Source organism: Colobus angolensis, unplaced genomic scaffold, assembly GCF_000951035.1.
Source record: "Colobus angolensis palliatus isolate OR3802 unplaced genomic scaffold, Cang.pa_1.0 Scaffold6, whole genome shotgun sequence".
NCBI lineage: Eukaryota > Metazoa > Chordata > Mammalia > Primates > Cercopithecidae > Colobus > Colobus angolensis.
In genome coordinates, this window is record NW_012119598.1 from 9,046,815 (window position 1) to 9,058,617 (window position 11,803).

The window sequence follows — 11,803 nt, forward strand, 5'->3', positions numbered from 1 at the left end:
TTTAGAAATATTGCTAGGGTGATATGGTATTTAGAAATATTGCTAGGGTGATATGGTATTTAGAAATATTGCTAGGGTGATATGGTATTTAGAAATATTGCTAGGGTGATATGGTGTGCTCAAGATGACTCACCCCTTTGATGTGCAGCTGGAAATACAGACCTGAATTTCCAACGCTGCCTTCTCTCCTGAGATCCAGAGTTCTGTGTCTAAATGCTTCTTTGATACCTCCACTCATAAACTCTGCTGGCATCTCATATTTAAAATGGCCAAAGCTGATTATTTTCCCCTCAAAACAAATCTACTGTTGGTTCCTATATTCCCAATCTCACTTAACAGTACCTAGTATGAAACACAAGCTAAAAATCTGGGAGTTATCTTAACAATCTTTGCTTTTCCTCACGTTCTGTACTTTGCCAAGATTCCTGGTAACTCTACATCTATAACTATATCTAAAATCTGTTTTGGACCCTACTCCATCAGGCAGCCATTCTCTCTTGCCTAGATTACTAGACAGTTTATAATTAATTCTTCCCTTTCTGACCCATCTGTCACATGGCTCAATGCGAAGTCTGATCGTGCTGCATCCATGAATAAGGCCTCGAAGTTAAAAACAAGTTGATGTCCTGTACCCTAATATCATATTATACATATTTTTCAAATTCCTAAATTATAATGGTATAGCTTTTTTGTTTTTATACTTGTTTCTCCTAAAAGCCTATGAAATTCTTAAAGCAAGAGGTATCTTCATATAATGTTCTAGCACATAACAAAAATGTAAGATTAAAGGAAGGACTCTACCGCTCTTTAGCAAGTACCATTTATTTTTTTAATTTATTTATTTATTTTTTTTGAGACGGAGTCTCCCTCATCGCCCAGGCTGGAGTGCAGTGGCGCAATCTCGGCTCACTGCAACTTCCTCCTCCCCGGTTCATGCCATTCTCCTGCCTCAGCCTCCCGAGCAGCTGGGACTACATGCACCTGCCACCACGCCCGGCTAATTTTTTGTATTTTAAGTAGAGATGGGGTTTCACCGTGTTAGCCAGGATGGTCTTGATCTCCTGACCTCATGATCCACCCTCCTCGGCCTCCTAAAGTGCTGGGATTACAGGCGTGAGCCACCGCGCCAGGCCAGCAAGCAACATTTATTTAATCAACGTTATTCAGCTCCTTTCCAACACTTTACCACTTCTAATACACTTCTTGGCAACTTTATGTGCTGCAGATCTAGGCCACATGTGCAGAATGAAATCTCTCTAGCACTGTCTTTTCTACATGTGTGCCAAAATACCGACATCGCTACTGAAACTCCCCACAAAACATTTGAAATGAACATGAAAATAAATTTGCTTTTCCTTTGCTTGAGGCATCAGTCTCATAAAACTTGCCCACCAAAGCCTTGCATTTAGAATGCTGTTTTATTAATAAGAACATCACTAGTGAGAAAGTGTGACTGATCAAGACCGCTGATATCTAATAACTGGGATCATTGGGGAATGTTTGCCATATCCCTTCCACTTCAAACATTAATGATTGATATTAACCTTCATCTAAAAGAAAATGGGCCAAACTCCTTGTGGTGCAGGGGGCAAAAATGAAGCATGGAATTAAAATTAGTTTTCAGACTAAATGATCAAGATTGTGCTTTGCTTTTGAAGCTCACAGTAATCCTTGAAACTAAAATATATATATATATATAAAAAAATCACAGGTGTGTATCATTGCCTGAGACCTCTTCCTAAATTCAACAGATAATCAACTTCAATTGCTAAAATGGAATAAAACGGTACCGTTTCTGGCATACAATGTATATTTAAAAATTAAAATTAGTGATAATGTTGAGTTACAATAACCTATTGAAGTCACAATTATTTCAGTTTTTGAGTTTTTCAATCTGAAGGACAAAAGTCCCACACCAAACAAGGTAGAATATGAAAAAAATGTCATTACGGTGTCATTAACCTGAAAAAACGTGATTTTAACTATATTTTGCCACGCTCAACGTTACAAATAAAAGAATCTTACCATGCCATTATGCCTTGATTAACTGCGCTCCGGAATCAATCATGGCCTATGGTGTACGATTATAAAACAGAAAAAAACAAAGTTCCATCTCATTTCTTTGTACAAAGGTGGAGAAACCCTGTGCTAATTTTTGAAGACTATTCTTTTTTTCTCTTCCCAAGAGAAAAAGTTAACACTAGGACTTAATCTATATATTAAGTAATTACGTAAAAATAACGCTGTATAAATTATTTTGAAATGCTGTCTCTCTTCCAAGTTCCAAACTATCTCAATTTGCTTAGAAAAACGCTTAATTAAAAAACAGTTCTAGCCTTCTGATATCCTAATGTAGAAAAAATGCAGATACTCAACACTTAAGATTTTGTTAGTATATCAAATCGTTCCATCTTTTACTTTCAATATTCCTTAAAAAATAATAAAAAGACGGGAGAGAAAATTCAGTTGCAAAGACTGGAGGAAACCTGCAGAACTTCTAGTGGAAGTTTATGCCATAAATTTAATAGCCCAGCCAGAACAATCACATTCTACATAAAGCCAAATGAAGATAAGAGTATCTTGGAGTGCCCCTACTTAATAAACACGGAACCAGGAAACAGTTAACTGCAAATACAGTCTGGAGGTATCCAGGTGACTGACAGTTCTCCAGAGACCCCGAGAACAGCGTAAAAGACCCCTTGAGGTCACCTCACCCCTGCGAGTCCACGGATTGGGATCTGAGGGAGTTCTCGCCAGCCCGAGGGCGAGAAACTGGTGAGGAGGTACAGATGCTCCTCCCTGGAAACCGCTCGGCTGGTTTCCGCTCTTTAAAAAAAGGGAGTCACCCGTTCCTTCCATCCCGACCTCATCCACTCCTCGAATGCTCCTTCTGGATGAGGAAGATGAGCAGTGTCAAAGTTTTCTGGAGGAGAGGAGATCTGGGTCCCAAACACAGGAAAGGCCCCGAAGGCACGCGTACCCCAAGGCCGGTATGTCACCCGGAAGGGTGACCGCAGCCTGGGTGGCACCTCAGCCAGACGGAGCATCTCCCCCTCCCCAGGTCCGTCGCCATCACCTCCTCTTCCTCCTCCTCCTCTCCCACTCCTGTACTTTCACCGCGGCGGTCGCCTCCCCGGAAACCACTCTCAACTCTGGCTCCCGCGGGACACTTCCGCCTATGTGTCCCTGCGCGCGTGCGCAGACGCGTGGCCCCGCCTCCCGACCGGCCTGTGGCTGCCGCCGGCGTGCGCACCGTTACCTCCCGCGCATGCTCCATCGGGTAGAGACGCAAGGCAGGCAGTGCCAAGGTGGGCCCGGCGGTGCGAGGGTCACCTTTCAGCCCCTACCTCTACCCACTGAAATGGAGTAGGGCGGTGAGCGCCGATGTGCTGGAGAATCTCGTTATCCCATCGGCGCTCAGCCTGCTCCTGGCCTCCAAGCCTCTGAAGCTCCCCGGATTTCAGCTGCCGGCTACCCCGGAGCCCGTGGTGCCCACGAGAGGCGACTTTACGTCAGCGGCCCTGGGCTGAGATTTGAGAACGCGACCAAGTGGAGAATGTTGGAGCCAGGTTTTAAAATCCTTGGCTTCCTTATTCTTGCTACTTGATGTAAATGAGATACGGCAAAGTCACAGTACCTGTTTTTATGTTTTTGCCGGGTTCATACGGGCTTCTCCGGTGAAGATGGGCCGAAGTAAAACTTGTGTTGCTTCTGACGTTATTACTCATCCTGTAGCTGCAGCAACCGTGGTCCTTGCAACCTCATAAAAATGTTGCAACCTCATAAAAATGTTGCCGGCATTGTTTTGATGGTGCTGCTTAATTCTTGGAAGGTAAATCTCAAAGCTTGAGGACCAACCATCAAAATTTTTGTAAACGTTTTCCCCGCATTTAGGGCCACATCTATCACTACTGAGATGTAATAATGTAAAGTCCAAGACGGTCTGGGGATGAGCCATTTTCAGAGAACACTTAAGGAAAATATTACTGTAACGAAGATGGACAATTTTTGAAAGCATGCCTTGGATACCAGAAAGGGATACATTGGATTAATATATATGTTAGAATCCAGTCAGTTATGTACAACTTTTAAAATTTTATAGGCACTCTTCAGTAAGGATAGCATTTGTGTCTTGTATTGGGATTGAGAGTTTGTAATAAAGCAAGGCACCTACTTTGGTGGTGAGAAAAAAAGGTCTGGGTAGACATTTTCATTTAATACTTGCCAACTTTGTTAGGCTGGTGTTAGCAACATTTAGGAATGTTGAAATTGAGGCTTAGAGAAGTTAAATTTCCTCAAGAGATAGTAAATGACAAAACCTTTCAGTGATGCCATATCGTCACTGTATAATGTGGATTTAGTACTACTGTTAGCCATTTATATGATGGTTATTTATCAAGCATCTATTAAATGGGCATATGTATAGGTCATATTCATAAACTGTGCGTATGAGCTTCCTGCCCTGAAGAAATTAGGGGTTTCCATGAGAAAGTAAATGGCAGTATAAACAACTTAAGGTCCAAGAGGTGTTACAAGGTACCATCTGCTCATGCCTGGACCACTGCAGTAGCTGTGAGCATGGCTTTCTACATTCCCTTTATTTCTCTACATAGTTGCCTTCAGCAGCTAGAGTGATCCCGTTAGAACTTGAATATGCCACTCCTCTGTGCAGAACCTTTCAGTGGCTTAGCAGCAGATTAAAGTTCAAAATTCTTATTCTGGCTATTAAGACTGAACTTGTTCTTGAGGGGTCACATTCAAGCTACACTGCGGAGCTTTTCTAATTGTCTCCAAGCACAGCAAGCATCAGTGCTTTGTAGCTGTTGTTCCTTCTGCATGGAACACTGCCCTCTCAGATGTCCACAGAGCTTCCTTCCTCATTGTTTTCCAGTCACTGCTCAAATGTCACCTGGCTCTTCTCTGACTACCATGTCGGTGAAATACTTTCACATGTCAAATGTGAAATGTACGAGAGACTATCTGGAGTAGTACTTGTTACAGAGTAGGTGTTTAATAAATATCGACTCTCTTGAGATACTTCTCATTTACTCCTGTGATAACCATGTGGTAAAAAAAAAAGACTTGCAGCAATGAATTGGTTTTTTACTGATTGATTGATTGATTGAGGCAGAGGCTCACTCTGTCGCTCAGGCTGGAGTGCAGTGGCGCATCTCGGCTCACTGCAACCTCTGTCTTCTGGGTTCAAGTCATTCTCCTGTCTCAGCCTCCAAAGTAGCTGGGATTATAGGCGCCTGTCACCATTCCCAGCTAATTTTTGTATTTTTAGTAGAGATGGGGTTTCACCATATTGGCCTGGCTGGTCTCAAACTCCTGACCTCCAGTGATCCACCCGCTCAGCCTCCCAAAGTGCTAGGATTGTAGGTGTGAGCCACTGCGCCTGGTCCTATGAATTGGTTTTAAATTTTTAAGAAATTAATAATCCTGTAGTGTCAGAAACCTTTGGTGTCTTGACTCACATCTTCTGAGCATCACCTCTCATTTCTGACTTGGTTGTGGGTGGGGGGGCAGTTTCATGCAGTCTTCCACATTCTTCCCCCTGACAGCTTGTCCTCTCCCACATTTACCAGGCCTCTTTGCTTTCTTGCCTGAGGTTCTTCGGACTTCACAGATTCCAGCAGTAGCTCTCTCAGCTCCTGCCCTGCACAGCTTTGAAGTGCTGGTAAGTCAACACATCTGGGGCCCTTCAACCAAGGGGTGACAGTCGCTGATGGATAAATTCTCCTGCTTCTTACGCTTGAGCAAGATCAGTTTTGTAGGCCATTCTGTGTGTTTTTCAAAAAGTCCCAGTGAAATTGAATTCCAGTTTCTCACAACAGCAACTTCAATAACACATTCTTGTATTGTGTCTATATTCTCCCTTCCATTCTCTCATTGTTTCTCACTAGGATCACATCCCAAATTACCTGTCCCCACATAAGTAGTTGTCTCAGGTTTTGAGGGAAACCAAGCTAAGAAATTTGATGTAAGAAGAAAGTCTAGAATGCAGCTCCTCAGAACTCTGGAAGTGGGTTACTTTGCAGTCAGAAGACAACAAGGACTTTCTTAGTGATATTAAGGGGAGGACATGTGCATGACCTAACAATTAAGGCTCTTTCTTACTAAAGCTGATATGACTACTGCCTCTTTGGATGTCTAGCCCATCTGCAGCAAAGATTGATGGTAAATTCCATAAGGAGAGCAGACAGTTGCTGACTGATTACACAAAAGTCCTTTTTGGAGAGAGTCGTGGTTTGTACTTACAGAACTGACACTTCTCTTGATATGACTGGTCTTGTTCACGGTGCTTCTGCCAATGCCATTATCTAATAGAGTTACAAACACATGATTGACTGACTTTCTTTCTTTCTTTCTTCCTCCCTCCCTTCCTTCCTCCCTTCCTTCCTCCCTTCCTTCCTTCCTTCCTTCCTTTCTTCCTTCCTTCCTTCTTTCCTTCCTTCCTTCCTTCCTTGACACAGAGGCTCACTCTATTGCCCAGGCTCGAGTGCAGTGGTGCAATCTTAGTTCACTGCAACCTCTGCCTCCCAGGTTCAAGCCATTCTCCTGCCTCAGCCTCCCGAGTAGCTGGAATTACAAGCGCCCACCACCACACCTGGCTAATTTTTTTGTGTTTTTGGTAGAGACACAGTTTCACCATGGTGGCCAGGCTGGTTGTGAACTCCTGACCTCAAGTGATCTGCCTACCTCAGCCTCCTAAAATGGTGCAATTACAGGCATGAGCCACCACACCCAGTCCAAACACATGATTTTCTGAAGTATTGCCTCCAACTGAAGGATACACTTTATGGTAAAAGAAGTGTGACAATGACACATGACCATGGGATTCCACTGCTCCCCCGTATATTGTGTCAACTGGAGGCAATTGGCCTGATAGAACAGTGACATTGTTTTGTGAACATCAGCAAGTCTCCTGTTCAGGAACAGTGCTCAGATAGGGTTGAGATGCCATCACTCGTGACACACACACACACACACACACCCCTGGCCCTTGGAAAGTTTGGTGGAGTTAACACCCCCAGGCAATGATCCACCAATGGGGAATGGGCACCTGTGGATAAATGCCTGCCTTCCATTTCCCAGGGGCAATTTTTGGGACGTGTTTTTTATGAATTTTAGGATGTCCTAGATAATCAAGTCCTGTGACTTGCGGAAGAGAGAAAGAGAAACCAACAGTGGAGACTTAGAAGAAGCAGCTATTGACATAGGATGGGTCCAGGAATGTATAGTCTTCTAAAAGTCAGGTGAAGACAGTGTTTAAAGGAGGAAGGAGTGATCAACGATGTCGTTTGTGTCAATTAGTGTTGCTTAGTCATGTGTCTGTGAAGAATCATCTTGCATTGTTAAGCCTCAGGTTCTAGTGTCAGATTAAATTTAAATCCTTGCACCACTCCTTACTCTTTGGGTGTCTTTGTGCAAATTGCTTAAATTCTCTAAGTCTCAATCTCCCCATCTGTGAAATGGGAATGACAGTAGTATCTATGTGGTAAATTGTGGTGATGAGTAAGTGAAAGACGTTTAAAGATGGTTAAATGGTTAGCACAACACCTATTACCTGACAAACACTTTAGTAAAAGTTAGCTATTAATATTCTTATTAATATCATCTACTATCATTGGAATCATCCATTTATATATAGTCATCAGTTGTCACTTTTCTAGCTCTTCCATAAGGAATAGGTTATATAGCATTTTCAAACTAGGAAGTTCATTGATAGATATATGGTTCCAGATGCACTGAGCAGAAAAACTAGTTTATTTGATTTTCGTTAAATATCCATTTAATAAATACTTATTGAGCACTTATTCTGCATGCTACTGTGTATTGTGGATATGTGGATGACAAGACAGACATGGATCCCTGCCCTCACAAAGCTCACAGCCTTGTGTGGTGGAGATAATTAATTACACAAGTAATTACTGTGTGATTTGTGTTAATGATGAGGGAATTAACTACAGGATGCAATGGGAGCTATAGGCTGTGCTAATGAGGCTATGGCTATAGATTCAGTTCCCCTGTAGGTTGCTTGACTTCCAGGGCTATCAGCTTTTCTCTGCTGTCTCCTAAATGGATAGAGGTTCACAGAACTGGGCCACCTGGACACCAGCCCTGACTCCTCTTCTTTCCCAGTACTGATAATTGGCATGGGGCAAAATTCTTCATAAGGAGGTGGCATATGTAATGAGATGGAGAAATATTTTGCTCGTTTAACACCTGGGTTTTAAATCCCTTTTGGGTCAAAGTTTCTGTGTTTTGTTTTCTTTTTGTAAGAAGTAATTTGATTAGCCTGTTAGAAGATTATTCTTAAACTGCCTTCCATGGAGGCTTAGTCTTATTAACATGAAGTTCTTTTTACTTCCAGAACAGTGCTAGACAGCACTGTCTAACAGAATTTTGTTCTAACAAAATTCTAACAGGAATATAATATAAGCCATGGAGGCTACTTTAAATTTTCTGCTAGCTACATTAAAAAGGTGAAAGGAGGCCGGGTATGTTGGCTTACGCCTCTAATCCCAACGCTTTGGGAGGCCAAGGCAGGTAGATCACTTGAGGTCAGGAGTTCAAGACCAGCCTGGCCAACATGGTGAAACCTCATCTCTACTAAAAATAAAAAAACTTAGCAGGGTGTGGTGGTGGGCACCTGTGATCCCAGCTGCTCAGGAGGCTGAGGCAGGAGAATGGCTTGAACCAGCAAGGCAGAGGTTGCAGTGAGCTGAGACAACCTGGGCAACAGACTGAGTCTCTGTCTCAAAAAAAAAAAAAAAAGGTGAAATTAGTTTTAATAATATATTTATTTAACTCAGTATAACCAAAATATTATCATTTCAACATGCAATCAATATAAAAAGTTGTTAATGAGATACCTTAACATCCTTTTTTTATACAAAATCTTGGAAATCCAGTGTGTATTTCACACTTCCAGCACATTTTGGTTTGGTCCAGCCACATTTCAAGTGCTCAGTAACACATATGACTACTATCTACCACTCAGGACAATGGAATTTTAGAGCACTTTAATTCTTGTTCACCATTTGGAAGGTGATGGAGTTTAAAGTGCTAGAGAAAATCCAGGCTGAGTGCAGTGGCTCACATTGCCTGTAATCTCAGCACTTTGGAAGGTCAAGGCAGGCAGATCTCTTGAGTCCAGGAGTTCAAGACCAGTCTGGGTAACATGGCAAAACCCTGCCTCTAGAAAACAAACAAACAAATAAACAAAACAAAAATTAGCTGAGTATGGTGGTACATGCCTGTAGTCCCAGCTACTCAGGAGACTGAGGTGGGAGGATCCTTTGAGCTTGGGAGGTGGGAGGTTGCAGTGATCCCAGATCATACCATTGCACTCCAGCCTGGGTGACAGAGTGAGACCCTGTCTCAAAAAAAAAGGAACAAAGGAGAGAGAGAATAAAGAGAATCACCAGTGTGGTGTGGCTGAGAAGGGAGCTTTTGGGAGACTATAGGTTCTGTATCTAATTGGAGTCTTTAAGTTGTTTTATGGAGGCTGTGATTTATAATTCCACCACTTCATATTCTTAAAAAGCTTCAGTAACTCTGCATTGTTTGTTAATTCCCCTGCATAGGTGCATTATTTCAGATGAATTTAAAGAAGGCTAAATTCTGTGGCCAGATGGGTGTGGAGTAAAAATAAAGATGGCTCGCAGGGACGCAGGGATGTAGGAGCATAGGAGCGAGTGGGTGGGAACTGCTAAAGCCTGTTTTTACATAAGATAAGCATTTAACTTCCTCCACTCCTCTACTGTGAAGTCTGAAGGGTTTATGACACTAATTGTTCAACCTAAATAAACATTTATTAGGCCCGTTCTTTATGGCTGCAATTAGAACTTTTGAGAACCAGCTGCATTTTGCAACTTCGTTCTTTCTTGACTTCTGTACTACTGCACCGACTGGTTCTCCTACCTCACCGTTCCTTGTCCCGTCCTCAAAATGTTCATGTTTCAGTCTGTTTTCCTGATCTTTTGTATAAACTCCTCTTTAGGAAATCAATTTAATTTAAGATTACAGACTTGTCCCCTACGTTTATATCTGTGTAATTAACTATTCACCTATGCTTTATTCTCATTTTTCAGGCTGCTTGTTAGGCATTGGGTGCAGTGATATAGCCCTGTAGTCATCCTAAGCGTGAACTCGGTTTCTTTCACAAGGCAGTATTTTCCTTCCTCCTTTCTTTTCCTGTCAATAAAAGTCTCATTATTTGTTATCACTATTTCTTTTTTCCCATCCATTCTAGAGTTTGAGTATCCCTTATATGAAATGTGTGGGACCAGAAGTGTTTCACAGAGTTTAGATTTTTTTTAAATTTTGAGATATTTGCATATACATAATAAGATATCTTGAGGCTTAGGCCCAAGTCTAAACACAAAATTCATTTGTGCCTTATAAATACCTTATACACATAGCCTGAAGGTAATTTTAAACAATATTTTTAATAACTTTGTACATGAAACAAAGTTTGTGTTAAGTACTTCTGTGTGGAATTTCCCACTTGTGATATTATGTCAGTGCTCGAAAGTTTTGGATTTTGGAGCAATTCAGATTTCAGATTTTCAGATTAGTGATGTTTAACTTGTATTAGTACACTTTGGTCCATCTTGTGCATATAAGTAACTGTATTAGCTTTCTATTGCTGCTATAACAAATTACTGCAAGCTTAGTGGCTTGAAAACAGCACAGTCTTTTTATTTTACAATTCTATAGGACAGAATTTCAAAGTGGGTCTTAGCTGGGTACAGGGGCTCATGCCTATAATCCTAGAGCTTTGGGAGGCTGAGGTGGGAGGATAGCTTGAGGACAAGAGTTTGAGACCAGCCTGAGCAACATAGAGAGACCCTATCTCTACTAAATACATACATACATACATTACACACAAACATAATGAGCGTCACTGGGATACAGTCAAATGGTCAACAGTGCTGCATTCCTCTTGAAGCAGCTAAGTTGTCTGGGATATATACCCGGGGTTTGTAGTCTCACACCAGGAAAATTTAGGACACAGACCTTCACAAAGAGTTTAGTGATGGAGGCTTAGTAGGCAGAAGAAAAGAGAAAGAAAAACAGCTCTCTGTCTATAGAGAGGGTTCTTCTGAGCAGAAAGGACGAACTGGCAGTGAATGTGCCAGATTTTATAGTCCGGCTTGAGGAGGTGGTGTCTGATGTATGTAGGGCTTACGGATTGGTTCAATCAGGTATGATGTTTACATAGCACAAGGGGAAGGCTGGTTGCCCCACCCTAATCTTATTATGCAAATGGACTCTCCCCTTGGCCAATGCCATCTTGTCTGCTCCTTACTGTACCCATGGCTGGCAGAGAAGGGTAGATGGAGCCGCCATCTTGAACATGTCACTAGTCCCTAGTTCCTGACAGCATTCACCCATGGAAGCTCCCAGCTTGCTTGTCTATTCTGTCTATGACTCAACTTTACAGGCTGCTCTTTGTTAGAAAATGATTTGGGGCTGCTTTTCATTAAAAAGAAAAGCCTTACCGAGGACTCCCATACTGTTACTATCTGCCTAAGTGATACCTTAACTCCTATATCACTTTCTAAGGGCTCTAGGGGAGAGTTCATATTCTAGCTTTCTCCATCTTCTAGAGCTTGTCCCCATTCCTTGGCTTGTTGTCCCCTTCCATTTTCAAAGCCAGCAAAGCCATTTGAGCCTTTCTCACTTGGCTTCAGTGTGTACTGACTTTTTCACTTCCTCTTATACATTTTAAAGATCCTTATGATTATACTGGGCTCACTCAGATAATCCAGATAATCTCCTTTTTTTTTTT

General features: G+C 42.0%; 1 protein-coding gene and 1 long non-coding RNA gene across 4 annotated transcripts in view; one reads left to right on the forward strand and one right to left on the reverse strand.

Annotated features, from left to right (window-relative positions):
- SLC35B3 (solute carrier family 35 (adenosine 3'-phospho 5'-phosphosulfate transporter), member B3) overlaps positions 1-3,204 on the reverse strand; it is a 25,083-nt gene extending 21,879 nt beyond the window's left edge. Inside the window, exons 1-2 of one of the 3 annotated variants that reach the window (XM_011962667.1) lie at positions 3,077-3,204; positions 2,026-2,071 (exon numbers count right to left, since the gene is read on the reverse strand). In XM_011962667.1, coding sequence (XP_011818057.1) covers positions 2,026-2,028 — 3 coding nt within the window. In that variant the 5' untranslated portion in view covers positions 2,029-2,071; positions 3,077-3,204. Of the gene's footprint in view, positions 1-2,025; positions 2,072-2,714 lie in introns of all 3 variants that reach the window. The other 2 variants (XM_011962666.1, XM_011962665.1) reach the window with 2 other exon arrangements.
- A 23-nt stretch (positions 3,205-3,227) lies between these two features.
- Positions 3,228-11,803, forward strand: part of LOC105526623 — a 359,766-nt gene continuing 351,190 nt past the window's right edge. The window contains exons 1-2 of the long non-coding RNA XR_001004107.1: positions 3,228-3,832; positions 5,589-5,680. This is a non-coding gene — a long non-coding RNA (uncharacterized LOC105526623). The remainder of the gene's footprint in view (positions 3,833-5,588; positions 5,681-11,803) is intronic.